This window comes from Capricornis sumatraensis, chromosome 11 (genome assembly GCF_032405125.1).
Source record: "Capricornis sumatraensis isolate serow.1 chromosome 11, serow.2, whole genome shotgun sequence".
Classification (NCBI taxonomy): domain Eukaryota; kingdom Metazoa; phylum Chordata; class Mammalia; order Artiodactyla; family Bovidae; genus Capricornis; species Capricornis sumatraensis.
In genome coordinates this window covers 84,377,337-84,404,947 of record NC_091079.1, presented here as the reverse complement: position 1 = coordinate 84,404,947, position 27,611 = coordinate 84,377,337, and the positions used below count along the sequence as shown (strand labels likewise).

Here is a 27,611-nt window from a genome sequence, read left to right as displayed (position 1 = left end):
TGCTAGGTGGAGGGACTGGGAAGTATTACTAAGAGTTCATAAATATTCACTAAAACATTCAAAAGCACTTCTTCACAAATGAATCTAAACTACAGAGCCAGAACTTTAACTGATGGGAAACACAAAAAAGCATTCTTGACATACGCTTCCTTGGGGTATGACTGCCTGCGTAGAAACTTTCATAGGAACTACTGCTCTTATACCTGGCTGTACATCAGAATCACCTGTGACCCAGGTCCCACACCTTAGAGCTTCTAACTAAATAGGGCTCTTAAAACCTCTACAGGTGACTTTGATATACACCCATAGTCAAGCCTCACTCCAGAAGATAGACAGCATATCCTTCAGAGAACTTCTTTAAATATTAATTTCTTTTTCACAATCTTGAAAAGTGTTAACTTTACAATGCAGTCAAGATTATGTTCACTGAAAAGCACACAGAAAATATATATTTTATCTTGCAATCTACACTAAGAAATCAGCAACTCTAAGGGTAGGATTGACAGTCCCTACAAAAACTAGAGATTCTAAACTGGACAGAAACCTAAAACGGCAGCTCCATCTCTTAAGGGATAAGTCAAGGCAACACCTTTGGGGAAAGGTAAAATTCTCTTCAAGTGGCCCATTCCAATACAGTCAGTCAGATGGACCAAAGTCCAACAATTCTACATCATTAAAATTGGCCTCAATAATTTTAACCTAGAAAAAATATTTAAGCAGATAGAAACAGCCACCTTAAGGACACATACTCAAATCCAGTTTCTATCATTCATCTCGGCATTCATTCACTGACCCTCAACTCAAGCCAAGCATCAGATCACATAAACCAGACAGACACAATTCTGCCTCTCCTACAGCACAAAGTAGCCTGAGATACTCCGGTATTCCAGAAGCAAACCAACAAATAAATATGATTACTAACTGTGGTAAGAAAAGGAGTGCTATGAGACAAACTGGATGAGACTTTATTTTGCAGTCATTATTTCTGCTAGTAAAACTGTCCCTAGTTCATGTGAAAGAATGGAATAGTGCAAAGGAAGCTGTAGGGGAGAGTCTGAGCCCCTGATCCTCCATAACTGCTCACTGATAAGTAACATGAGGGCTTCCCTGGTGGTTCAGCTGGTAAAGAATCTACCTGCAATGCAGGAGACCTGGGTTCAATCCCTGGATTGGGAAGATCCTCTTGAGAAGAGAACATATACCCAGTCCAGTAAGTATTCTGGCCTGGAGAATTCCATGGACTGTATAGATCATGGGGTTGCAAAGAGTCAGACACGACTGAGTGACTTTCACTTTCACACACTTTCTACGGTAGCCCCTGCCTTGGGAAGCACTGGAATATATGAAAACCTTTTAGACATGGGTAAACTTTTAACAACAAAATATTCTCCCTCCATTGATTTCTGTGGATTATAAATTACATTTGGAAAAAAAAAGAAGTGCTTAAACTCCAAAGTTTATATGTAATAATGATCATCCTTGCTTTGTGTTTTATCCCCAGTACTTCCCTTCTTATATTACTCATACAAAAGCAATGAATAGGTAAACAAATTAACAATCCCAAAAAAATTACCAGAAGGGACCTAATTCGGGCCTCCCTAAAGTAATAACATTTAAGCTAGTGTCAAAGGTTAGCTAGAAGTTAATCAGTTATAAAGAGCATTCTGGTACCAAAAACTGTCTATACAAAGGCCCTGAGGAGAAAAGGACCAAATTATTGTCAAGGGATCAGTGTACCTAAAATAAAGTGAGTGAAAAATAAAGTAGAACACAGATGGAGGTAGGAGCTAATGAGGAAGGGCCTCAAAACCAAAGAAAGGAAACTGGGCCTTAACAGATATGCAAGAGAAGAATTTTAAGCAGAGGAAAGACATGATCTAATTTATACTTTCTTTTTACGCTTATGATTTATACTTTTAAGATTCCTCTGCTGTTGTTTCAAACCTGGATTGTAGGAAAGTAAACATGCACATGGGTAGACCAGTTAGAATTTTCTGTTGCCAGACACTGTATTAACCATATCATTTTATTTTCTGTATTTGTACCAGTGTGACATCTGCGACCTACTGACAATGCCTCCACTGTTCCTCTCAGGCTAGGTAATTACAGTGAGCAGACCTTACATATGCTAACAAGCCAATCTGGAGTACATTCTCTCAACCGCCTCCAGAGCTACTACTCCCCAGCCCTAATCACCCTAGAGCCATATACCAGACAACTAGGGACAGCCTCCAGCACAATGAAATTATTCAGTCCAGCCAATCCTAAACCTATTTGTTTCGATTTTGCTGTTCTCCCAGAAGATGAGCCCACATCCTTCTACTCTACCATCTTGGATTCAGAATGCCTTAGAAAGCATTACCACGAAAGCGAGTGGAGGTGACGGAATTCCAGCTGACCTATTTCAAATTCTAAAAGACAACGCTGTGAAAGTGCTGCACTCAAGATGCCAGCAGATTTGGAAAACTCAGCAATGGTCATAGGACTGGAAAAGGTCAGGTTTTCATTCCAATCCCAAAGTAGGGCAATGCCAAAGAATGTTCAAACTACCCCATAATTACCCTCATTTCACACACTAGCAAGATTATGCTCAAAATGCTTCAAGCTAGGCTTCAACAGTATGTGAACTGAGAACCTGCAAATGCACAAGCTGTATTTACAAAAAGCCAGAGGAACCAGATATCAAATTGCCAACATCCGATGGGTCTTAGAAAAAGTAAGGGGATTCCAGAAAAACATCTACTTCTGCTTCATTGACTATATTGAAGCCTTTGACAGTGTGGATCACAACCAACCGTGGAATATTCTTATAGAGATGAGAATACCAGGCCACTTTACCCGCCTCCTGAGAAACCTGTATGCAGGACAAGAAGCAACAGTTAAAACCAGACAGGGAACAACAGACTAGCTCAAAATCGACAAAGCAGTACGTCAAGACTGTATATTGTCACCCTGCTTATTTAATAACTTATATGCAGAGTACGTCATGGGAAATGCCAGGCTGTATGAATCACAACAGAATGGGAAAGACTAGAGATCTCTTCAAGAAAATTAGAGATACCAAGGGAACATTTCATGCAAAGATGGGCTCGATAAAGGACAGAAATGGTCTGGACCTAACAGAAGCAGAAGATATTAAGAAGCGGTGGCAAGAATACACAGAAGAACTGTACAAAAAAGATCTTCATGACCCAGATAATCATGATGATATGATCACTAATCTAGAGCCAGACATCTTGGAATGTGAAGTCAAGTGGGCCTTAGAAAGCCATCACTACGAACAAAGCTAGTGGAGGTGATGGAATTCCAGTTGAGCTGTTTCAAATCCTGAAAGATGGTGCTGTGAAAGTGCTGCACTCAATATGCCAGCAAATTTGGAAAACTCAGCAGTGGCCACAGGACTGGAAAAGGTCAGTTTTCATTCCAATTCCAAACAAAGGCAATGACAAAGAATGCTCAAACTACCGCACAATTGCACTCATCTCACATGCTAGTAAAGTAATGCTCAAAATTCTCCAAGCCAGGCTTCAGCAATACGTGATCCGTGAACTCCCTGATGTTCAAGCTGGATTCAGAAAAGGCAGAGGAACCAGAGATCAAATTGCCAACATCCGCTGGATCATGGAAAAAGTAAGAGAGTTCCAGAAAAACATCTATTTCTGCTTTATTGACTATGCCAAAGCCTTTGACTGTGTGGATCACAATAAACTATGGAAAATTCTAAAAGAGATGGGAATACCAGACCACCTAACCTGCCTCTTGAGAAATCTGTATGCAGGTCAGGAAGCAACAGTTAGAACTGGACAGGGAACAACAGAATGGTTCCAAATACAAAAAGGAATACATCAAGGCTGTATATTGTCACCCTGCTTATTTAACTTCTATGCAGAGTACATCATGAGAAACGCTGGGCTGGAAGAAGCACAAGCTGGAATCAAGATTGCTGGGAGAAATATCAATAACCTCAGATATACAGATGACACCACCCTTATGGCAGAAAGTGAAGAGGAGCTAAAAAGCCTCTTGATGAAAGTGAAAGAGGAGAGTGAAAAGTTGGCTTAAAGCTCAACATTCAGAAAACGAGGATCATGGCATCTGGTCCCATCACTTCATGGGAAATAGATGGGGAAACAGTAGAAACAGTGTCAGACATTATTTTGGGGGGCTCCAAAATCACTGCAGATGGTGACTGCAGCCATGAAATTAAAAGACGCTTCCTCCTTGGAAGAAAAGTTATGGCCAACCTAGATAGTATATTCACAAGCAGAGACATTACTTTGCCGACTAAGGTCCGTCTAGTCAAGGCTATGGTTTTTCCTGTGGTCATGTATGAATGTGAGAGTTGGACTGTGAAGAAGGCTGAGAGCCAAAGAATTGATGCTTTTGAACTGTGGTGTTGGTGAAGACTCTTGAGGGTCCCTTGGACTGCAAGGAGATCCAACCAGTCCATTCTGAAGGAGATCAACCCTGGGATTTCTTTGGAAAGAATGACGCTAAAGCTGAAGCTCCAGTACTTTGGCCACCTCATGCAAAGGGTTGACTCATTGGAAAAGCCTCTGGTGGTGGGAGAGATTGGGGGCAGGAGGAGAAGGGGATGACCCAGGATGAGATGGCTGGATGGCATCACGGACTCAATGGACGTGAGTCTGAGTGAACTCCAGGAGATGGTGATGGACAGAGAGGCCTGGCGTGCTGTGATTCATGGGGTCACAAAGAGTTGGACATGACTGAGCAACTGAACTGAACTGATGAATCACAAGCTGGAATCAAGGATGCCAGGTGAAATATCAACAACCTAGTCATGCAGATGATACGACTCTAATGGCAGAAAGAGAGAGGAACTAAAGAGTTTGTTGATGAAGGTCAAAGAGGAGAGTGAAAAAGCTGGCTTACAACTCAACACTCCAAAAACTAAGATCATGGCATCTGGTCCCATCACTTCACGACAAACAGATGGAGAAAAACTGGAAACAGTGACAGACTTTATTTCCTTGGGTTCCAAAATCACTACAGACAGTGACTGCAGCCGCAAAATTAAAAAACACTTGCTCCTTGGAAGAAAAGCTATAACAAACCTAGAGAGCATATTAAAAAGCAGACATCACTTTGCTAACAAATATCCATATAGTCAAAGCTATGGTTTTTTAGTAGTCATGTAAGGATGTGAGAGCCGGACCATAAAGAAGGCTGAGCACCAAAAAATAGATGCTTTTGAACTGTGGTGCTGAAGAAAACTCTTGAAAGTCCCTTGGACTGCAAGGAGATCAAATCAATCAATCCTAAAGGAAACTAACCCTGAATATTCATTGGAAGGACTAATGCTGAAGCTGAAGCTCCAATACTTTGGCCACCTGATGCGAAGAACTGACTCACTGATGCTGGGAAAGATTGAGGGCAGGAGGAGAAGGGGGCAACAGAGGATGAGATGATTGGATGGCATTACTGACTCAAAGGACATGAGCCTGAGCAAACTCTGGGAGATGATGAAAGACAGGCAAGTCTGGTGTGCGGCAGTCCATGGGGTCACAAAGAGCCAGATACAACTTAGCAACTGAATAATAATAAACCTGTTTATTCAGTTCACCCATTCCTTCCCACGGAGACCACAATAAAGGCTCTTGCCACGTTTCCCTCTCTCTCCACCTGCCTCCTGACTGATCCTGGTGTTTCCCCCCATGGGTCATCCCTCTCTCACCCCTATCCTTCTTGGATCTATGTGTATAAAAATCTATCTCCGGATATGCTAGTCTCACCATAACTGAATAATAATAAAACCTACATTTTAAAAAACAGATGGTGGCTTGGAGTGGGAGTAGAAGAAATAGAAAACAAAGAAAGATTTTCAAGGTCCACTCAATGCAATTCTTTATTTTATTGGGTTATAGCTGTTTTACAGTGTTGTGTTGGAGAAGGAAATGGCAATCCACTCCAGTGTTCTTGCCTTGGAAATTTCATGGACACAGGAGACTGGTGGGTTACGGTCCATGGGGTCACAAAAGAGTCGTACACGACTTAGTAGCTAAACAACAACCATGTCGTGTTAGTTTCTGCTATCCATCAGAGTGAATCAGCTACACATATACATATATCCCCTCTTTGATGGATTTCCTTCCCATTTAGGTCACCACAGACACACAATACCAATTTGATGATAATGTACACTGGCAAGTTAGAAGACAATAAGCAAGGTTTCTACTGCGTTTTATCCACTGTGTCTCCTTTCAACTGCACACTAAGTATAAATTTAAGATTGACAAATTAAAGATTAAAAATTCAAGCCAACAGTTTCCACAGACATAAATGTCATTCATTCATCATTCATTCACTATCATTTTAAACGTAATCAACAAACATTCACTGAACAACATACAGAGTCTTGTGGCAGATGCTAGGGAGCAAAATGGGTAGACTTTAGGCTAGTGACAAACAAGAAAAGGCAGTCCAGGCAACGGGGAACTCATGAAGAGTTTATGCAAGAAAATAATACAATCAAGTAGCACTGAAGTACGAGTATCCAGTGCAAGACTGCCAGGGGTCAAAGGTGACAGAGTCAAAGCTGTGGGCACGTTAGCTAACTGTACAATTATGTAGATATCCTGACGTCTTTCTTTTAAACCACACATTGATTATCAAAGGCTGGAGAGGAAGCAAAGAGAGCTTCCTTCAAAACACTAGCTCAGTGTTACTTCTCATTTTGAGCAACACACAAAGTTTTAGTTTGGCCATAATGCCTAAGAATCTTGACTAAGCCACCGTATGGACTTACAGGACATATGAGAACCCAGCAATTCTGTGTATTCTTGGCATGGTCAAATACAATAGTTAAATATGACTTTGAAAACGCCAGTGGGCGGAGGGACGTGGAAGATGCAAGTGAAACTACAGTATATACTGGGAAGCAAAAGTGAAACGCGATGCCTTGATAACTGGGGGGAACCCAGGAGGCAGCCTACTCCTTCCTCCAGTGCCATCCCCCTGCCTCTCACTCTCCTGTCCCATCCACTTCCTTTCCCCATTGAACACTTTCAGCCCAATGAAACTACACAGCACGCTCCTCTTTCTTTTTGCTTTCTTGGCTTCCTCTCATCTCACGCCTAACGGACCAATCCTTGCCACTCCTTGTCTCCTTTTCAGAAACCCCCAAACTCTAGTCCTAAGGGTCTTCCTCTGTTATCACAACTCAAAATAGAAGTAGTGTTTAAAAAAAAAAATGAGGGGAAAAAAAAACAAGAAAAACCAGAGGAGAAAAAATAGAAAACTTTCCTTACCTATTTGTTCCTTACACAGACACTACTTGTGGTACACGTTCTTATATTTGGACTGAATCATTATGTTTAAGCTTCTTACAGAGGTTCAAATGTTAATGTTTCCTGTCTAAAAGGTAATTAAATTTGTATATTAACTTGAATTTCAACTTAATTGAAGAAAATCATGTTTTGTTAAAGGTATTTTTTTATAAGAGGTTTAGATTAGATTAACAGCAAAACTGAGTGAAATGTAAAGAGATTTCTTATACACTGCCTGCCCCTCACAACACGTATAGCTTCCCCATTATCAACATCCCCTACCAGAGTGGGACATTTGTTACAATCGAAAAATCTATGTTGATACACATCACTGTCAACCAAAGTCCATACTTTACATTAGGATTCACTCATGGTATTGTACGTTCTTTGGGTTTCAACCGTATACACCGTTACAGCACCATACAGCTTCACCTGATCATTCCCTCCCTCCAGGGGTTTTCTGCCTGGCTGTCATATGGTTGAAATCATACAACATGTAGCCTTTTCAGATCATCCTCTTTCACCAATAATACCCAAACTTCCTCTATGTATCTTCATAGCTTGATAGCTCATTTCCTTTTGTATGTGCTAAGTCACTTCAGTCATGCCCAACTCTTTGCAACCCCATGGACTATAACCTCCAAGCAAAATACTAGAGTGAGTTGCCATACTTTCCTCCAGGTGATCTTCCTGACCCAGGGATCGAACCCACGTCTCTTATGTCTCCTGCATTGTCAGGCGGGCTCTTTACCACTAGCACAACTGAATAATAGTTCACTATCTGGACACATATCACAGATTACTCATCTACTTACTGAAGGACATCTTGGCTGGTTTAAAGGAGCAAGACTGCTGGATAATATGGTTAAAAGAATGTTTAGTTTCAGAATAAAACCGTCAAAAACTGATTTCTAAACTGGCAATATTATTTTGCATTCCCACCACCAATGAAAAGAAGTTCCTTCAGCTCCACAATCTCACCAGCTTTTGATGTCAGTCTTCTGGATTTTGGGCATTCTAACAGGTGTATAGTGGTATCTCATTTTAATTTGTATTTCTTTAATGACACAGAATGTGGGGCATCTTTTCATACCTTTATTTGCCATCTGTATATCTTCTCTGGTGAGATGTCCATTAAGGCCTTTGGTTCATTTTTTAATTGGGTTATTTGCATGTTGAGTTTTTTAAATTCTTTGTGTAGTTTGGATAACATTCCTTTATCAGATAAGTCTTTTGCAAATATTTTCTAAAGTATATTTTTAATGTTCCCACTATGAGCATGTGATAATTAAAATACTAATGAAATGGCTATTTTTCATTGTGTAAGTTTCCTCAACACCCTTCTACAATCTTCACAGTGTTCTAAATTAATAGAGGTAATACAGCATTTTTACAAAGGCAATGTGAATGCTCTCCTATGAAAATGGAATTTTTTCCAAAATAAATCTAAACCATAGCAACTGGTTTCTTGGCCCACCCAAAAAATGAATTCATATCCATGACCTGGTAAAAACTGCCAAAGTTAATCACAAATCCTTTAATATGGTGAATGTCAATTTTTTTTTTTTTTTTAACCAGCAACATTGTTCAAACACAATCTCACCCAGAAGCATCAGCAAACAGAACAGATGGGACAGGAACTGCTCTGGAAGAAGACTCCGAGCAGACAAGCTAGAAATGCGTTATTTCTACCACATGGATCACCTCTCCCGCTTTGCCCAGTAAATCTAAGTCATCCTTTTCCCCTAAATTTCCAATACTGAGGCCTTACATGTCTTCCAACCAATACAGTATGTTCTCTATGTTTACTCCATCAGAGCTCTTATCACACTGTATTGAAACAGCCTGTCCATTCATCTGCCTAGTCCATCTGAGTGAAAGTCCTTCCAGAGTCTGGTTCATTCATTGTAATAACTCTCGTGCACAGCACAGAAGGGCTGCCCTCAGGAGTAGGCACTTGATATATATTAGGTGAATAAATTTATTTACATAATACATATACTGAATTTTATATAAATGTATATATTTTATATAAATGTATACATTTACATAGAAGGGCTTCCCCAGTGGTCAGTGGTAAAGAATCTGCCTGCCAATGCAGGTTTGATCCCTGGGACAGGAAGATCCCCTGGAGGAGGAAATGGTAACCCACTCCAGTATTCTTGCCTGGAAAATTCCATGGACAGAGGAGCCTGGTGAACTACAGTCCATGGGGTTTTGCCAAGAGTCAGATAGGACTTAGCGACTAAATAACAACAACAACAACGTATATATAGAATAAATTAGGTGAATAATTGTGTGACTAATGCATGTGTTAACAACACATTTCTCCTGGTTTAGATATGTGAAATTCCTTCCCTAGAGAGTTAAGTACCACGAGTGTAGAGTTTTGTGGTTCCCTTGTATCCACGTTTCCTGGGCACATGGTATTCAAAAGTACTGCTGACCAGCTCTTGCCTCCATCTCTAGCCTTGCTTGAGAATGAGTACTTGACTTTGAACTGTTGGAATCTTTGTATAGATATTGCTTTCTTCAGCAATGGCCCTGCAGTCAGCAAATACCATTCCTCATATCATCCTAGTCATTAGCTGTGATCTAGGACAATCCATGTAAAATCTCTAGATCTCATTTTCTATACCTGTAAAACAGTTCTTAATTATGCTTTAGCACCAGAACCTTAAATAAAATTTTAGAATGAGCTCCAATATAGAGAAAAAGATAAAAGTAAGAGCTAAATTTCCCACTCTGCTTGATTCTTCACTGTTTGAGGAAAATACCCCTAGAACCACATCCTTAGAGAAGAGTACATTGGAAAAACTCAAAAATATACCTATAGAGGTTTAGTCAAGCACCAACGTTCGATGGTTTACACATTCAACAAATACTTACTAAATAGCTATTCTGCGTCAAGCACTGGACTAGACAAAAGATTCAGCCGTTAACAATGCAGATGGGTGCCCCCAAATATTTATGCCAAAGAGCTATATTTAATACATGTTGAGTATGCACTAAAATGAACAAAAAATTTAAAACATCCTCTGGTCTCTTTTTACAGTGTAGAAAGCAAGACAATTTGACAAATGCCCAAATAGCTGCATAGACTTAAGAAAATATATCAGGTTCAAAAATACAAATCTCATTTTCTCTAGCTGAAATTCTGCTATTTTATGTGGGGATTTTTCAATTTATACTGTTTTCATCCAAATTGTTTTTATACCAATTCTCAATAACACATCTGCATTAACACTAAGTAAGTAGCAGCTAAAATGCAATGCTTGCTCCAGCCATTTCCCAGTTTGTCACTCACCTTATCCTCTGGCACTTTTAGGATCCTTTAACTAAACAACTTTTTCGCCTCTTCACTATTTCATACGTTCAATACGAATGTAAAACTGAAATCTAGAAGATGGAATCCACTTTTATTATGTTGGTTCAAAGGTAACCGTGATTTTACATTGTTGAACTTTGCTGTTTCATACCGGAATACATTCTTAAATAAATGTGATTATGTTATACATTATTTTAATGTGCATTTCTCACTTTGTTTTTTTGCTCAGTCGTGTCCAACTCTTGGTGATCCCGTAGACAGTAGCCTACCAGGCTCCTCCCTCCATGGGATTCTCCAGGCAAGAATACTGGAGTGGGTTGCCATTTCCTTCTCTAGGGGATCTTCTCGACCCAGGGATCAAACCCAGATCTCCTGCATTGCAGGCAGACGCTTTACCCTCTGAACCATCAGAGAAGCCGAATGACTTATTCAGTTCAGTTCAGTTACTCGGTCGTGTCCAACTCTTTGCACCCAATGGACTGCAGAACACCAGGCCTCCCTGTCCATCACCAACTCCGGAACTTACTCAAACTCATGCCCATTGAGTCAGAGATGCCATCCACCCATCTCATCCTCTGTCGTCCCCTTCTCCTCCTGCCTTCAATCTTTCCCAACATGAGGGTCTTTTCAAAAGAGTCAGTTCTTCACATCAGGTGGCCAAAGTATTGGAGTTTCAGCTTCAACAGCAGTCCTTCCAATACTCAGGACTGATTTCCTTTAGGATGGATTGGTTAGATCTCCTTGCAGTCCAAGGGACTCTCAAGAGTCTTCTCCAACACCACAGTTCAAAAACATCAATTCTTCAGCACTCAGCTTTCTTTATAGTCCAACTCTCACATCCATACATGACTACTGGAAAAATCATAGCTACGACTAGATGGACCTTTGTTGGCAAAGTAATGTCTCTGCTTTTGAATATGCTGTCAAGGTTGGTCACAACTCTTCTTCCAAGGAGTAAGTGTCTTTTAATTTCATGGCTGCAGTCACCATCTGCAGTGGTTTTGGAGTCCCAAAAATATAAAGTCAGCCACTATTTCCACTGTTTCCCCATCTATTTGCCATGAAGTGATGGGACTGGATGCCACGATCTTAGTTTTCTGAAAGCTGAGTTTTAAGCCAAACTTTTTGCTCTCCTCTTTCACTTTCATCAAGAGGCTCTCTAGTTTTTCTTTACTTTCTGCCAAAAGGTGGTGTCATCTGCTTATCTGAGGTTACTGATATTTCTCCCGGCAATCTTGATTCCAGCTTGTGCTTCATCCAGCTCCCTTTCCTCATGATGTACTCTGCATATAAGTTAAATAAGCAGGGTGACAATATACAGCCTTGACGTACTTCTTTCCCTATTTGGAACCAGTCTGTTGTTCCATGTCCAGTTCTAACTGTTGCTTCCTGGCCTGCATACAGGTTTCTCAAGAGGCAGGTTGGGTGGTCTGTTATTCTGATCTCTTTCAGAATTTTCCATAGTTTGTTGTGGTCCACACAGTCAAAGGCTTTGGCATAGTCAATAAAGCAAAAATAGATGTTTTTCTGAAACTCTTTTGCTTTTTCGATGCTCCAACAGATGTTGGCAATTTGATCTCTGGTTTCTTTGCCATTTCAAATCCAGCTTGAACAACTGGAAGTTCACGGTTCACGTATTGCTGAAGCCTGGCTTGGAGAATTTTAAGTATTACTTTGCTAGCGTATGAGATAAATACAATTGTGTGATAGTTTGAACATTCTTTGGCATTGCCTTTCTTTGGGATTGGAATGAAAACTGACCTTTTCCAGTTCTGCAGCCACTGCTGAGTTTTCCAAATTTGCTGGCATATTGAGTACAGCACTTTCACAGCATCATCTTTCAGGATTTGAAATAGCTCAACTGGAATTCCAACACCTCCACTAGCTTTGTTTGTAGTGATGCTTCCTAAGGCCCACTGGACTTCACATTCCAGGATATCTGGCTCTAGGTTGGTAATCACATCATCATGATTATGCGGTTTGTGAAGATCTTTTTTGTATAGTTCTGTGTATTCTTGCCACCTCGTCTTAATATCTTCTGCTTCTGTTAGGTCCATACCATTTCTGTCCTTTATTGTGCCCATCTTTGCATGAAATGTTCCCTTGGTATCTCTAATTTTCTTGAAGAGATCTCTAGTCTTTCCCATTCTATTGTTTTCCTCTTTCTTTGCACTGATCACTGAGGAAGGCTTTCTTATCTCTCCTTGCTCTTCTTTGGAACTCTTCATTCAAATGGGTATATCTTTCCTTTTCTCCTTTGCTTTTAGCGTCTCTTCTTTTCTCAGCTATTTGGAAGGCCTCCTCAGACAGCCATTTTGCCTTTTTGCATTTCTTTTCCTTGTAATTAATTTCATTCCTTGGATCAAGGGATGATCTTGATCCCTGCCTCCTACACAATGTCACAAACCTCTGTCCATAGTTCTTCAGGCACTCTATCAGATCTAATCCCTTCAATCTATTTCTCACTTCCACTGTATAATCATAAGGGATTTGATTTAGGTCATACCTGAACAGTCTAGTGGTTTTCCCTACTTTCTTCAATTTAAGTCTGAATCTGCAAATAAGGAGTTCGTGGTCTGTGCCACAGTCAGCTCCCGGTCTTGTTTTTGCTGACTGTATAGAACTTCTCCATCTTTGGCTGCAAAGAATCTGATTTCGGTATTGACCATCTGGTGATCTCCACATGTAGAGTCTTCTCTTGTGTTGTTGGAAGAGGATGTTTGCTATGACCAGAGCGTTCTCTTGGCAAAACTCTATTAGACTTTGCCCTGCCTCATTCTGTATTCCAAGACCAAATTTGCCTGTTACTCCAGATATTTCTTGACTTCCTCTTTTGCATTTCAGTCCCCTATAATGAAAAGGACATCTTTTTTGGGTGTTAGTTCTAGAAGGTCTTGTAGGTCTTCATAGAACCGTTCAACTTCAGCTTCTTCAGCATTACTGATTGGGGCATAGTCTTGGATTATTTTGATATTGAATGGTTTGCCTTGGAAGTGAACAGAGACCATTCTGTCGTTCTCTGGGTGCAGCAGACCTGGGTATGACATAAGCCCTCTTGGAGGAGGTCACCATTAACCCCACCATAGAGCTGCCAGAACTTACACAGGACTGGGAGACAAATTCTTGGCAGGCACAAAAAGAAACTTGTGCACACCAGGACCCAGGAGAAAGGAGCAGTGACCCCACAAGAGACTGACCCAGACTTGCCCATAAGTGTCCAGAAGTTTCCAGTGGAGGCATGCATTGGCAGTGGCCTGCTACAGGGCTGAGGGTACTGATTGCAGCAGTAAATCAATGGAGGTTGCCATTATCTTCATTACCTCCACCATAGTTTGGCCCCAGGTAAATAACAGGGAGGAAACACAGCCCCACCCATCAACAGAAAATTGGATTAAAGATGTACTGAACATGGTCGAGGTCAGGGTCAGCGACCAAGAGTGCCAGGCTGTGACAGCACAGGAGCAGCCGAGGAGCTACCCCGACCCGAGGCCAGGGGCAGCATCCGGGAGGAGCTGCCCCACACCCAAGGCCAGGGGCGGCGGCCAGGAGAAGCAACCCATGTCCAAGGAGCAGTGGCTGCGCGGGCGCCAGAGGACCTACAGGAGCTATTCCACGTTCAAGGTCGGGAGGGGCGGCAGAGAGGAGATATCCCTTGCCCAAGGTAAGGAGCAGTGGCTGCGCTTTGCTGGAGCAGCTGGGAAGAGATACCCCACGTCCAAGGTAAGAGAAACCCAAGTAAGACGGTAGGTGTTGCAAGAAGGCATCAGAGGACAGACACACTGAAACCATAATCACAGAAAACTAGTCAATCTAATCACACTAGGACCACAGCCTTGTCTAACTCAATGGAACTAAGCCATGCCCTGTGGGGCCAGCCAAGACGGGCGGGTCATGGTGGAGAGGTCTGATACAATGTGGTCCACTGGAGAAGGGAATGAGAATCCCATGAACAGTATGAAAAGGCAAAAAGACAGGACACTGAAAGATGAACTCCCCAGTTCGGTAGGTGCCCCATATGCTACTGGAAATCAGTGGAGAAATAACTCCAGAAAGAATGAAGAGACAGAGCCAAAGCAAAAACACCACCCAGTTGTGGGTATGACTGGTGATGGAAGTAAAGTCCGATGCTGTAAAGAACAATATTGCATAGGAACCTGGAATGTTAGGTCCATGAATCAAGGCAAATTGGGAGTGGCCAAACAGGAAATGGCAAGAGTGAACATTGACATTTTAGGAATCAGCAAACTAAAATGGACTAGAATGGGTGAATTTAACTCAGATGACCATTATATCTACTACTGTGGGCAAGAATCCCTTAGAAGAAATGAAGTAGCCATGATAGTCAACAAGAGAGTCCAAAATACAGTACTTGGATGCAATCTCAAAAACAACAGAATGACATTACTTGCTGCTTATTTTAAATTTATTTTAGACCATGGAAATGTTAGACAAAAAGCAAATTCAAGTAATTTTCTTATTCAAGTTCAAAATGGGTTGTAAAGCAGCAGAGACAACTCACAACACCAACAATGCATTTGGCCCAGGAACTGCTAACGAACGCACAGTGCAGCGGTAGTCCAAGAAGTTTTGCAAAGGAGACAAGCGCCTTGAAGATGAGGAGCACAGTAGCCGGCCATCTGAAGTTGACCACAACCGACTGAGAGGACCATCTAAGCTGACCCTCTTACAACTACACGAGAAGCTGCCAAAGAACTCAATGGCAATCACTCTACAGTCATGTGGCATTTGAGGTAAATTAGAAAGGTGAAAAAACTTGGTAAGTGGGTACCTCCTGAACTGACTGAAAATCAAACAAACTGTCGTTCTGAAGTGCTATCTTCTCTTGTTCTATGCAACAACTACAAACCACTTTTCAATCAGATTGTGACCGGCAACGAAATCAGATTTTGTGCAACAACCAGCTCAGTGGCGGGACCAAGAAGCAGCTCCAGAGCACTTTCCAAAGCCAAACTTGCATCAAAAACAGATCATGGTCACTGTTTGGTGGTCAGCTGCCCATTTGATCCACTACAGCTTTCTGAATCCCAGCAACACCATTCCATCTGAGAAGTATTCTCAGTAAATCGACGCGATGCACAGAAAACTGCCACACCTACTGCCATCACTGCTCAACAGAAAGGGCCCGATTCTGCTCCACAACACCAGACCACACGCTGCACAACACGTCAAAAGTTGAACAAATTGGGTTACAAAACTTTGCCTCACCTGTCATATTCACCTGAACTCTCAGCCAACTGACTACCACTTCTTGAAGCATCTCCGACAGCATTTTCCTGCATTTGCAGGAAAAATGAATGCTTCCACAATCAGCAAGAGACAGAAAATGCTTTCCAAGAGTTCCTCTAAGCATGAATTTTCATGCTACAGGAATAAACAAACTTATTTCTCATTGGCAAAAATGCGTTGATTGTAATGGTTTTTATTTTGATCAATAAATGTGTTTAAGCCCAGTTACAATTGTTTAAAATTCATCTTCCAAAACTGCAATTACGTTTGCATCAACCTAATATTATTATCTGTTTCACCATTTCATTCAACAAATCCTTTGACAAGTACTTACTATGTGCAAGGTGTTCTGCTATAAAGTGGTACAAAATTTCTAGAATTTGTTTACATTTTCTACCCCTTTGGGCTTTACTGGTGGCTCAGATGTTAAAGAATCCAACTGCAATGCAGGAGACCCGGGTTCGATCCCTGGGTTGGGACGATCCCTTGGAGAAGAGATTAGCAACCTGCTCCAGTATTCTTGCCTGAGAAATCCCACAGACAGAGAAGCCTGGTGGGGGGTTGAAAAGAGTTGGACACTGAGCAACTAACACTTTCTACCCCTTTAATTCATTACTTTTTTTTCCCACTTAGTAGTTTAAAGTACATAACAGGAAAAAATATCAAATTTCCCTAGGGTTCCCTCAACCTACAATGCTCTTTCACATTCTCTTTATCCATACATATTTATTCACATTCACTGAACAAAAAGTACAGTGCGAGGTACTATAATGTGTGCTAAGAAATACGGTTCCTTCTCTCAAGGAATGAAGAAAGGATAAAAATAGCGAAGACATTTCAGAAGGAGACTCTACAAGTATTAGTGTCAACAGAGGTATAAGAAAAAGAAACAGATGAGTTCTGTTTTGAAAAACTAACTAGATGATGATGTCATTAACAAAATTGGGATCTGAAAGGTTTTTCTTCAACAATTAAAAATTTGGTTTTAGAATGTTAAATATAAAGTTGCTCCTGGATATTCCAGTTGAGTCATTGAGATGGGAATTAGTTAATACTTGAGTAGCCACTATGTGGCAGGATCCAAGGGCACTTAGTAAGACATCACCCCAAACTCAAAAGAATTTAAGAGGCAGGTGACAGAACACAAGTAAACAGGTGCTTAAAAGCAAAACTCGGGTAAAAGAGAGGAAGCATAAGCACTGGACAGATCATGCAGGACCTTGCAGGCCATCCTTTAGGAGACTGGATTCAGCTAAGCAATGTGGAGCCACTGCAGGGTTTTAAACAGGGAGTGGCTTGATTAGGTGTGCATTTTAGAAAGAAGACTCTAACTTCAGGGGGGGAAACAGTCTGGAGCAGGCAAAAATGAAAGACAAAGTGAATATAGGAAGTTGCTGCAGAAATCTGAACAAGAGCTGATAGGCACCAAGATGCACAAAGATTAGGGGAGGAGATGTATAATAGGTAATATTTGAGACACTGCTTTTTCCTAGACCACACTCAATTGAAATCTTTAAAGCACAATACTAGAAACTGAACTATTTTTAATCATTACAATAAAATAATCATAGTTACATGCAAATATTAAACAACTGAAGGGCCCGTCACTACACTGTGTCCAGTCTTTCCTTATCTACATCAAACTATGGGAGCCACATTCTTATAAAGTTATCAAATAAACAGCAAGGTCTGGAAAAATTCTGCAATTATATATTTTGATTGGGGAACTGAGGAATGTATGTTTTTGCTATAACCACTTTATAAGGCCTTCATGAAAAATATGTAATATGATCTAAATATACAGCACACAACAAAGAAGAGCAAAATTGAACAGATCCAAGCAGCAAAGTTCCTCTAGGATTATTCACTCACTTCATTAGCCAAAGAGCTTTTAATATATGGACCTTATATACCTTTAGAAAAGGAAGTTTTCTATACATCTGTTACTAATAGGGCCCAATGATTTGATTAAAGGTGACAATGTGTCTAGACTCCTCTAAGTTCACCAGCTCTAAGTCACCATGTGATGCAATTCTGATGAATAAAATAAAAGCTGAGGGTTTCTGGAGAAGCCCTTTCCTGCTTCTTCTCATCTTCCTCCTGTCTGGAATGTAGATAAAAGGCTGGAGCTGGAGCAGCCCTCCTGTAACTATGAGGTAATAAGCATGAGAACAAAGACCACATGCTAGGTGGCTAACCCTACCTAGAGACCTTTTATACAGGGAGAACAATAAATCCCTCTTCGATTAACTATAGACTCTGCATCCCTTAGGAAAGGCCAGGCTACTTAATAGGTCAGCTTCATGGTCAGTTCCATTTACTTATCCAAACTCATTTCAGACGAATCTTTGTCTCTTACTTTTCACCCCAGTAATTCTAAACCCTATCAGAACAGCACCTAACAGTGAGCTGTTTTTCACCTTTCTACTTTTAATTCTCTGCATTCTCTCATCCCACCATTTCTTCACCAGACTTACACTTTCTCAGCATTCCAGACTTCCTGACTCCTAGCTGAGGTAGGTGCCCTTCCTCCTTGTGCTCACGTCTCCTTACATGCACAATGACTGCACTATACTATAGCTATTCACTTAAATATCTGTCTTCCCAACTAGATTACCAGCTCCTCAAGAAGAAAAACAATGTCTTAGTTTCCTTGGTATTCCTAGATCCTGTGACAATATCTGGCACACTAGGGTTGTCCAGTAAATGTTGGTTGAATAAATGAAAGTTACATAAAATATGACTTTTAATTTTTGTTGTTTAGTCGCTCAGTTGTGTCTGACTCTTTGCGACCCCATGGACTGCAGCACACCAGGCTTCCCTGTCTTTCACTATCTCCCGGAGTCAGCTCAAACTCATGTCCCTTGAGTCAGTGATGCCATCCAACCATCTCATCCTCTGTCATCCCCTTCTTCTCCTGCCTTCAATCTTTCCCAGCATCAGGGTGCTTTCCAATGAGTCAGTTCTTCACATCAGGAGGCCAAAATATTGAGCTTCAGCTTCAGCATCAGTTCTTCTAATGAATATTCAGGTTTGGTTTCCTTTAGGATTGACTGGTTTGATCTCCTTGCTGTTGACAGGCCTCTTAAGAGTCTTCTCCAGCACCACAATTCAAAAGCATCAGTTCTTCAGCACTGAGCGTTCTTATGGTCCAACTCTCATATCCAAACATGACCACTGGAAAAACCAAAGCTTTGACTATACAGACCTTTGCTGGCAAAGTGATGTCTCTGTTTTTCAATTCACTGTATAGGTTTGTCATAGCTTTTCTTCCAAGAAGCAAGCATCTTTTAATTTCATGGCTGCAGTCAACATTCACAGTGATTCTGGAGCCCAGGAAAACAGTCTATCACTGTTTCCATTTTTTCCCCATCTATTGGCAACCTCCTCCAGGAGTGTTTTTAATTATTTAAAACAAATCACAGCAAAAGGACTGTTAAATGACTTCTCCTTAATATCAAAAGCTAATTTTCACCTGTAAATTTTTCCTGAAAATGAGAAAAGTGCTTGAGTATATTCTATCATCACATATTGCTTTATAATATCATTCCTGCTTAGAACTGAAAGTCCTAAGACAACCCAACAAAGCTATTCTCACCTTTCTTAAAAGATCAGTCTTACTTCTGATGGGAAGTCAGAAGAAAAAACTAAGATGACCAAAGACATTTTATTGTACATGACTAGCAAAACTTATCAAAATGAAGGTAAATAAAGAAATAAAATCTCTTCATACCTGTCACATTGCTGCATTATGGAAATTTCTTTGATTATTTCCTGAAGATCTGACTCAACAGGTACTTGTTTAATGGCCACAACTTGACCAGATTCCTTATGTATTGCTTTAAATACACTTCCATAAGACCTAAAAGAAACCAAGACATTCCTTTATTTTTTTCCCTTCAAACACCATAACTATTAGAGAAAGAGTCTGAGTCTTCACATGTAGTCTTTTCTAATTTAAAATACTACTCAATGGTGACAAATCAAAGGAAACAAATTTTAAAAGTGAATTATATCTTAGCTTTAATGCTTCAATTATAGACTTAAAATTCATTAAAATCACCAAATTAATAGAAAAAGATTTGCTGTGTTTCTTATGAATGAAAGAAATAGACTTACGGTTTGTCAACTCAAACAAGTGCAGCATTAAGAAGATATATAAATGGAAGTTAAAAGAACAGAATATAGAATAAAAACAGCCAAAATCTCATGTTAGGAGAAAAGGCTGATCTCACCTTAAGCAAAACCACCCGCAAAATATCAAAATCCCACACCTGCCCAGACTGCTTAGGGGTAACTGAAACCTTCACCATGGGTTTGTGTGTATGTGTGTGTGTGTGTATGTGTGTATGTAGTCCTAATTTACACACACGCACGTATACAGTTAAGCCCACTTTTTAAAATTTCACTTTACACCCCTTCATTTTTACAAAAGGCCTGGATTAACACGTTTCACTAACCAGATGAAATTTGAAGAGGATTTACACTTTTACAAAAAAAGGTGAAAACAAAAACAGCATTCAACATTTATTTTTGCAGGAGCCATTAGAGAGGGAGAAAGTACCATGAGCAGCAACAGTGGCACCGCCAACCTCATTCCTAGAACTACACTCATCATCAAGCCACCATATCTCTGAGCTTTGTCTGAGAGGATCTGCGCCTTTATCTCACAATTTATTTTGTGTAACCGTTAGCAAGATGTGTTGTAATGTATATGCTTCAGCTCCTCTGTCCATGGAATTCTCCAGGCAAAAATCCTGGAGTGGGTAGCCATTCCCTTTCTCCAGGGGATCTTCCTGACATAGATCAAATCTGCGTGTCTTGCATTGCAGGCAGATTCTTTATCATTTGAGCCACCAGGGAAGCTTTTCTTTGCATTACAATGTTTCAACTCACTAAAGGTTTCATAAGAATGCTCTACTTTCAGAGAGCAAGGGAAATCTGTATTTCCCCTTTTGAAACCATGTGAATCTGAGTGAACTCCGGGAGTTGGTGATGGACAGGGAGGCCTGGCGTGCTGCGATTCATGGGGTCGCAAAGAGTCGGACACGACTGAGCGACTGAACTGAACTGAACTGATATATATATATGTATACACACATATATATGTGTGTGTGACAGTATGTATGTATGTGTGTGTGTGTGTGTGTGTGTGTATGTATATATATATAGCCCCTCAAAAGCTAGTCTAAACTCAAGAGCTAGATTAACTACTGCCAATTAAGCAATGCCATCAGTCTCTTCTAAGGTCTTCCTGTCACTACAAAAGAAAACTGGGAACCACATTTCCCAGATTTCCCTTCCCTGAATGGATCCCAGTTAAGAGTCTGACAATGAGAAGAACATTCATGAAATCTGAATGGCAAAAAGCTGAAGAAAGACCATCACTTTTCAAATACAGCTGCAGCAGATGCCTGACCAAATATCAGATACACAGTGGCTTCTTGCTGAGCTTCTTGATAACCCACCACACTGCTGCTGCAGACTAAGACAGCTGGTGGGAGCATCTAAATGATTCTTAGGGATTCCAGCAGAGCCCATGTGAGCTTTTGAGAAACACCACTTCAGTGCTTCAAACTGAGATCTTCAGCACTAGCTTCTCTGAGCTTCAGTGACAGAGTCCATAACCCTTGCATCCCATCTTTCCACAAGTCATTTGAGCTCCAAATTTCATAATAAACTCTTTATACCTGGAGTTCATAGAGTAACCTTTCTTTTCCTAACCATGATCTGCTACCAATAGTCTTGAGGAAGGAAGTGGTTTGAAGGAAAGGAAGGGGTTCCAAGGGAAAGAATCTTAAGAAAGGGGCATCTTGGATTAGTTCTTTCTTAGATTTAAAGATAGTAATGACTTCAATGCAAGGGACAAGCAGAACACTGAGACTAAGGTATCTGATGGCAAAATAATTATTTAAATTTTTATCCTTAGTTCCTGGAGTCTAGGGAAAGCTTTAGAAGACCAAGTACCTGAATCAATTGAATGTTACAGTGAAAATAAGAGTACAAAAACTGCAGAATGGAATGGCTGCTCCTAACTAAGCTGGAAAAGTCATAAAACAAATATAACAAGCTCAGGGCTTAAATTCCCAGGCCAAGACTGAGAGAGCCAGAAAACTTCTGAATGCTTCAAAGAAAATCTTATTTCTTATATGTCCAGGACTGAGACTTCTGCAACCCAACATCTAATCTTGCCAGAAGCTGAATTACAATGCAAACTCAATTCACAACATCACCAGGTCTTACTCTGTTGCATTGTGAGTTCTCTTTCATATCATTACCTAATATCCCTCTTCATTCTTTATCTGAATATTAACTCCTCTTTTTACTCACTTACGATCTTTTAACTTTACCTGATATAAACATTGCCATTTGTGCTTTCTTTTTTGATGTGATTACCTCTTTCTTATCTGATGTCTCTAATAGGAAATACCACTGTGTGTCCACCCTTTGTATTACACAGGCTCTTATAAACAACATATAGCTAAGTTTAACATTTTAATTGACCCTAATAGTCTGTCTATGGGAGAACTGATATTTAGTGAAAAATACATTTCACTTTATTCCGTCTAACTTAAATTTATCTTACTATTTTATATTTTTGTTTTCCCTATTTCCTTTTCCCTGTTCTTACTGATCTAATCTATTTTGTGTTTTATGCCTTTATTATCTTGGAAGTTCTCCTACACTTCTGGTTTTTCATTATAGAGTATGATGTTAGCTTGGGCTTGTCATATATGACCTTTGCTATGTTCAGGTATTGTTACATTCCCTCTATACATTTACTGTTTAATTCAATTAAATATATTCTAGTGAAGGACTAATCTTACGTGGGACGTTATAACTGTTCTGTCATTATCTAAATGCTACTTTGGTATTTTTTGTACTTACCCTTCTCCCAGTTTCTCTAATACATCAAAAACTTCTTCAGGCTGCTTAGTCAAACTGTCTTCACTCAGCTTTTTTAGCTTACTAACGAGAAAAACAAAAGAAAAAGCATTTTCCATAAGATCTCTTATAGAGTTAAAAATTTTAAGAGACAATATATTCAGATGGTTCAAAACTCAAAAATACAAAAACGTGTACAGTATACAGTCTCCTTGCAACTCCTGTTCTTAATTTTCCCAGAAACACCTCAAAGAATAAGCACTTTTATTACCTTCCTGTGAAACTTTTATAAAAATATTTCTATTTCTCCCCCCTTTTAACACACAATATAAAAGTGAAAATGAAGTCACTCAGTCATGTCCGACTCTTTGCAACCCCATGGACTGTAGCCTACCAGGCTTCTCTGTCCCTGGGATTTTCCAGGCAAGGGTACTGGAGCGGGTTGCCATTTCCTTCTCCAGGGGGATCTTCCCGACTCAGGAATCAAACCCCGGTCTCCCGACATTGCAGGCAGACACTTTACCTTCTGAGCCACCAGGAAAGCCCATTTTATACACACACTGTATATATACTTGTTTACCCACACTGCTACATACTTTGATGTTTTACAGAACAACATAAAATGTTTGTTGGAGATCTCTACAACATAAATTGATAAACAGCATCTTCATTCTTTTCTTTTTTCTCAGCAATCCTTCACTTATAGATATCTAGGTTCCCTTTTGCTATTATCAACACTGCAATAAATAAGCTTATAGGTAAGTCAGCTCATACATGTGCTTGCATATCTTTAGGATAAATTCCCAAACGTGAAACTGTGATAGCAAGAAAATATATAAATACACAAAATATAGACGTGAGTGTGTGTCTGTGTGTGTGGCTCAGTCGCTTCAGTCATGTCCAACTCTTTATGACCCTGTGGAGTGTAGCCCACCAATTTCCTCTGTCCAGGAACACTGGAGGGGGTTGCCATGCCCTCCTCCAATGGATCTTCCTGACCCAGGGGTCAAATCCGTGTCTGCTGCATCCCCTGCACTGCAGGTGGATTCTTTATCGCTGAACCACCAGGGAAGCCCATAGAGAAGTATACATAATGATAAGTAAGTACATATACTATAAGCATAATATAAATTTAATAACATAATAAAATCACTGTTATAATAACTATATATTTATTTAAATTGCTAATTGATTATATTATGGTATATTCTGAAGTGAAGTTGCTCAGTGGTGTCCCACTCTTTGCAATCCCATGGACTGTAGACTATCAGGCTTCAGAGACCATGGGATTTTCCAGGCAAGAGTACTGGAGTGGGTGCCACTTTGGTATATTTTACCTACTACAATTGTACATTATATCAATATATATGTAAATTAATTGACACCAGCAAACTGCCCTCTGGGAGGCTTATACCAATTTACTTTCCTACCAGTAATACATGAGAAATCTTCTTTCCCCACAATTCCACCTACAGAGTACTAAACTCTATATCTAGATAGATATATTAAAATCTGTATTTGGAAATATTTGGATTTCTGCCAATATATTAGGTAAAAACTTGTAACTCAGATTTATTTTGTATTTCTCCTACTGTGAGTGAAGTTGAGCATCTTTTAATATACTATGAAGCAAAATCATCTATTCATGATCTCAGTTCACGTTTCTTCTGGGATTTTGGTTGCAAATATTCCCACTTGTAGCGACTTTACTTATGAGCTTTTAGTTTTATGGGCTACTTGACAGGTTGCCATAGAGAAAACTTTTTAATTTATTTTTGCTTTTTTAAAAGTTATCCAGGAGGTGGTCCTAAGATGGTGGAGGAATAGGATGGGGAGACCACTTTCTCCCCTACAAATTCATCAAAAGAACATTTAAACGCTGAGTAAATTCCACAAAACAACTTCTGAATGCCGGCAGAGGACGTCAGGCACCCAGAAAAGCAGCCCATTGTCTTCGAAAGGAGGTAGGAAAAATATAAAAGACAAAAAAAGAGACAAAAGAGGTAGGGACCGAGGTCCATCCCGGGCAGGGAGTCTTAAAAAGAGAGAAGTTTCCAAACACCAGGAAACACTCTCACTGCCGAGTCTGTGGCGAGCCTTGGAATCACAGAGGGCAACATAACAGGGAAGAAAAATTAAGTAAATAATTAAAACCCACAGATTACAAGCCCAACGGTAACTCCCCCAGCGGAGAAGCAGCGCAGACCCCTGCACCCACCACTAGCAAGCGGGGGCTGGGCAGGGAGGCGCGGGCTGCATTGCTTAGAGTAAGGACCAGGCCTGAATGCCCCGAGGGTAATCAGAGCGAACTAACTTGGGCTAGCAAACCAGACTGTGGGATAACTCCCAGGCGAAAAGCTCTAACATAAAACACCACCAGGACCGCGCACAGAACAAAGGGCTGAACAGAATTAGCCGGCAGCAGACCATACCCCTCCGGTGACAGGCAGCCAGAGCCGGAAGGGCGCAATCGCAGCCCCAGAGAGATTATCTACCAAACTGCAAGCAGGCTTCTTTGCTAAGACTTCTTGGGGTTCTGGACAGTCATCATCCGCCTGAGAAGGTGCACTGGTTGAACACCCAGAAAACCGAGCAGCAGGGTCGGGAGAGGCGCTAAGTCACAGTGACCGTGCTCACCAAACACCTCATCACCTGAGCTGCTCGGACCTGGGAAAGGCACAAAACGCAGGCCCAACGGAGTCTGCACCTCTGAGGACTACCCGAGTGCCTGAACCTGAGAGGCTTAGACCTGGGAGGTGTATGCAGCCCAGGGCCGGCCTGGGATGGTTCCCAGTGGAGCAAACTAGAGCCTGAGCAGTGTGGGCAGGGAGCGCACTCCTGCTGGGAGCGAGGGTAGGCCCAGTGTGGCTGAGACACTGCGAGCACACGCCAGTGTTATTTGTTTGCAGCGTCCCTCCCTCCCCACAGCGTGACTGAACAAGTGAGCCTAAAAAAAGTGTCCACCATGCTCCCCTTGTGTCAGGGCAGAAATCAGGCACTGAAGAGACCAGCAAACAGAAGAAGCTAAAACAGAGGGAACCACCTTGGAAGTGACAGGTGCAATAGATTAAAACCCTGTAGTTAGTACCGACTACATAGGAAGGGGCCTATAGATCTTGAGAAATACAAGCCGAACCAAGGAACTATCCGAAAATGAACTGACCCCACACTGCCCACAACAACTGCAGAGAGAGTCCTAGATATATTTTTACTATTTTTACGATCATTCTTTTTAACTTTTTTTAAATTTTAAGTCCTCTATTACGCCTTTAATTTTCATTTTTATAACCTACTATTACTTTTCAAAAAAAAAAGACCCTATTTTTAAAGCAAACTTCATATATTTTTTAAAATAATTTTTGTGACTTTTTTCTTCTTCTTCTTTTCTTTAATATTGTATTTTTGAAAATCCAACCTCTACTCTAGATTTTTAACCTTTGCTTTTTGTTATTTGTTATCAATTTTGTACCTCTAAGAACCCAATCTTCAGTACCCATTTTTACCTGGGAGCGAGATTACTGGCTTGACTGCTCTCTCCTCCTTTGGACTCTCCTTTTTCTCCACCAGGTCACCTCTGTCTCCTCCCTCCCCCTTCTCTTCTCTACCCAACTCTGTGAATCTCTGTGTGTTCCAGATGGTGGAGAACACTTAGGGAAATGATTACTGGCTGGATCTGTCTCTCTTCTTTTGATTCCCCCCTTTATCCTCCTGGCCACCTCTGTCTCCTTCCTCCCTTTTCTCTTCTCTGTGTAACTCCGTGAACATCTCTGAACGGTCTAGACTGTGGAGCGCACATAAGGAAGTGATTACTGGCTAGCTTTCTCTCTCCTCTTTTGATTCCACCTCATCTCATTCAGGTCACCTCTAACTCCCTCCTCCCTCTTCTCTTCTCCATGTAACTCTGTGAACCTCTCTGGGTGTCCCTCACTGTGGAGAAACTTTTCATCTTTAACCCAGATGTTTTATCAACGGTGCTGTATAGAAGGAGAAGTCTTGAGACTACTATAAAAATAAGACTGAAAACCAGAGGCAGGAGGCTTAAGTCCAAATCCTGAGAACATCAGAGAACTCCTGACTCCAGGGAACATTAATCGATAGGGGCTCATCAAATGCCTCCATACCTACACTGAAACCAAGCACCACCCAAGGGCCAACAAGTTCCAGAGCAAGACATACCACGCAAATTCTCCAGCAACACAGGAACACAGCCCTGAGCTTCAATATAGAGGCTGCCCAAAATTACTCCAAAACCACTGATATCTCATAACTCTTTACTGGATACTTCATTGCACTCCAGAGAGAAGAAACCCAGCTCCATCCACCAGAACACCAACACAAGCTTCCCTAACCAAAAAACCTTGACAAGCCACCGATACAACCCCACCCACAGCAAGGAAACTCCACAATAAAAAGAGAACTCCACAAACTGCCAGAATACAGAAAGACCACCCCAAACTCAGCAATATAAACAAGATTAAGAGACAGAGGAATACCCAGCAGGTAAAGGATCAGGATAAATGCCCACCAAACCAAACAACAGAGGAAGAGATAGGGAATTTACCAGACAAAGAATTCCAAATAATGATGGTGAAAATGATCCAAAATCTTGAAATCAAAATGAAATCACAGATAAATAGCCTGGAGACAAGGATTGAGAAGATGCAAGAAAGGTTTAACAAAGTCCTAGAAGAAATAAAAAAGAGTCAATATATAATGAATAATGCAATAAATGAGATCAAAAACACTCTGGAGGTAACAAATAGTAGAATAACGGAGACAGAAGATAGGATTAGTGAAGTAGAAGGCAGAATGGTAGAAATAAATGAATCAGAGAGGAAAAAAGAAAAACGAATTAAAAGAAATGA

The 27,611-nt window shown here is 40.7% G+C and overlaps 1 protein-coding gene across 1 annotated transcript in view; it reads right to left on the bottom strand.

Moving 5' to 3' along the window:
• Positions 1-27,611, bottom strand: part of STK3 (serine/threonine kinase 3) — a 311,659-nt gene that overhangs the window by 242,028 nt on the left and 42,020 nt on the right. The window contains exons 2-3 of the mRNA XM_068983496.1: positions 22,750-22,830; positions 19,595-19,723 (exon numbers count right to left, since the gene is read on the bottom strand). Of these exons, the coding sequence (XP_068839597.1) occupies positions 19,595-19,723; positions 22,750-22,830 (210 nt within the window). The remainder of the gene's footprint in view (positions 1-19,594; positions 19,724-22,749; positions 22,831-27,611) is intronic.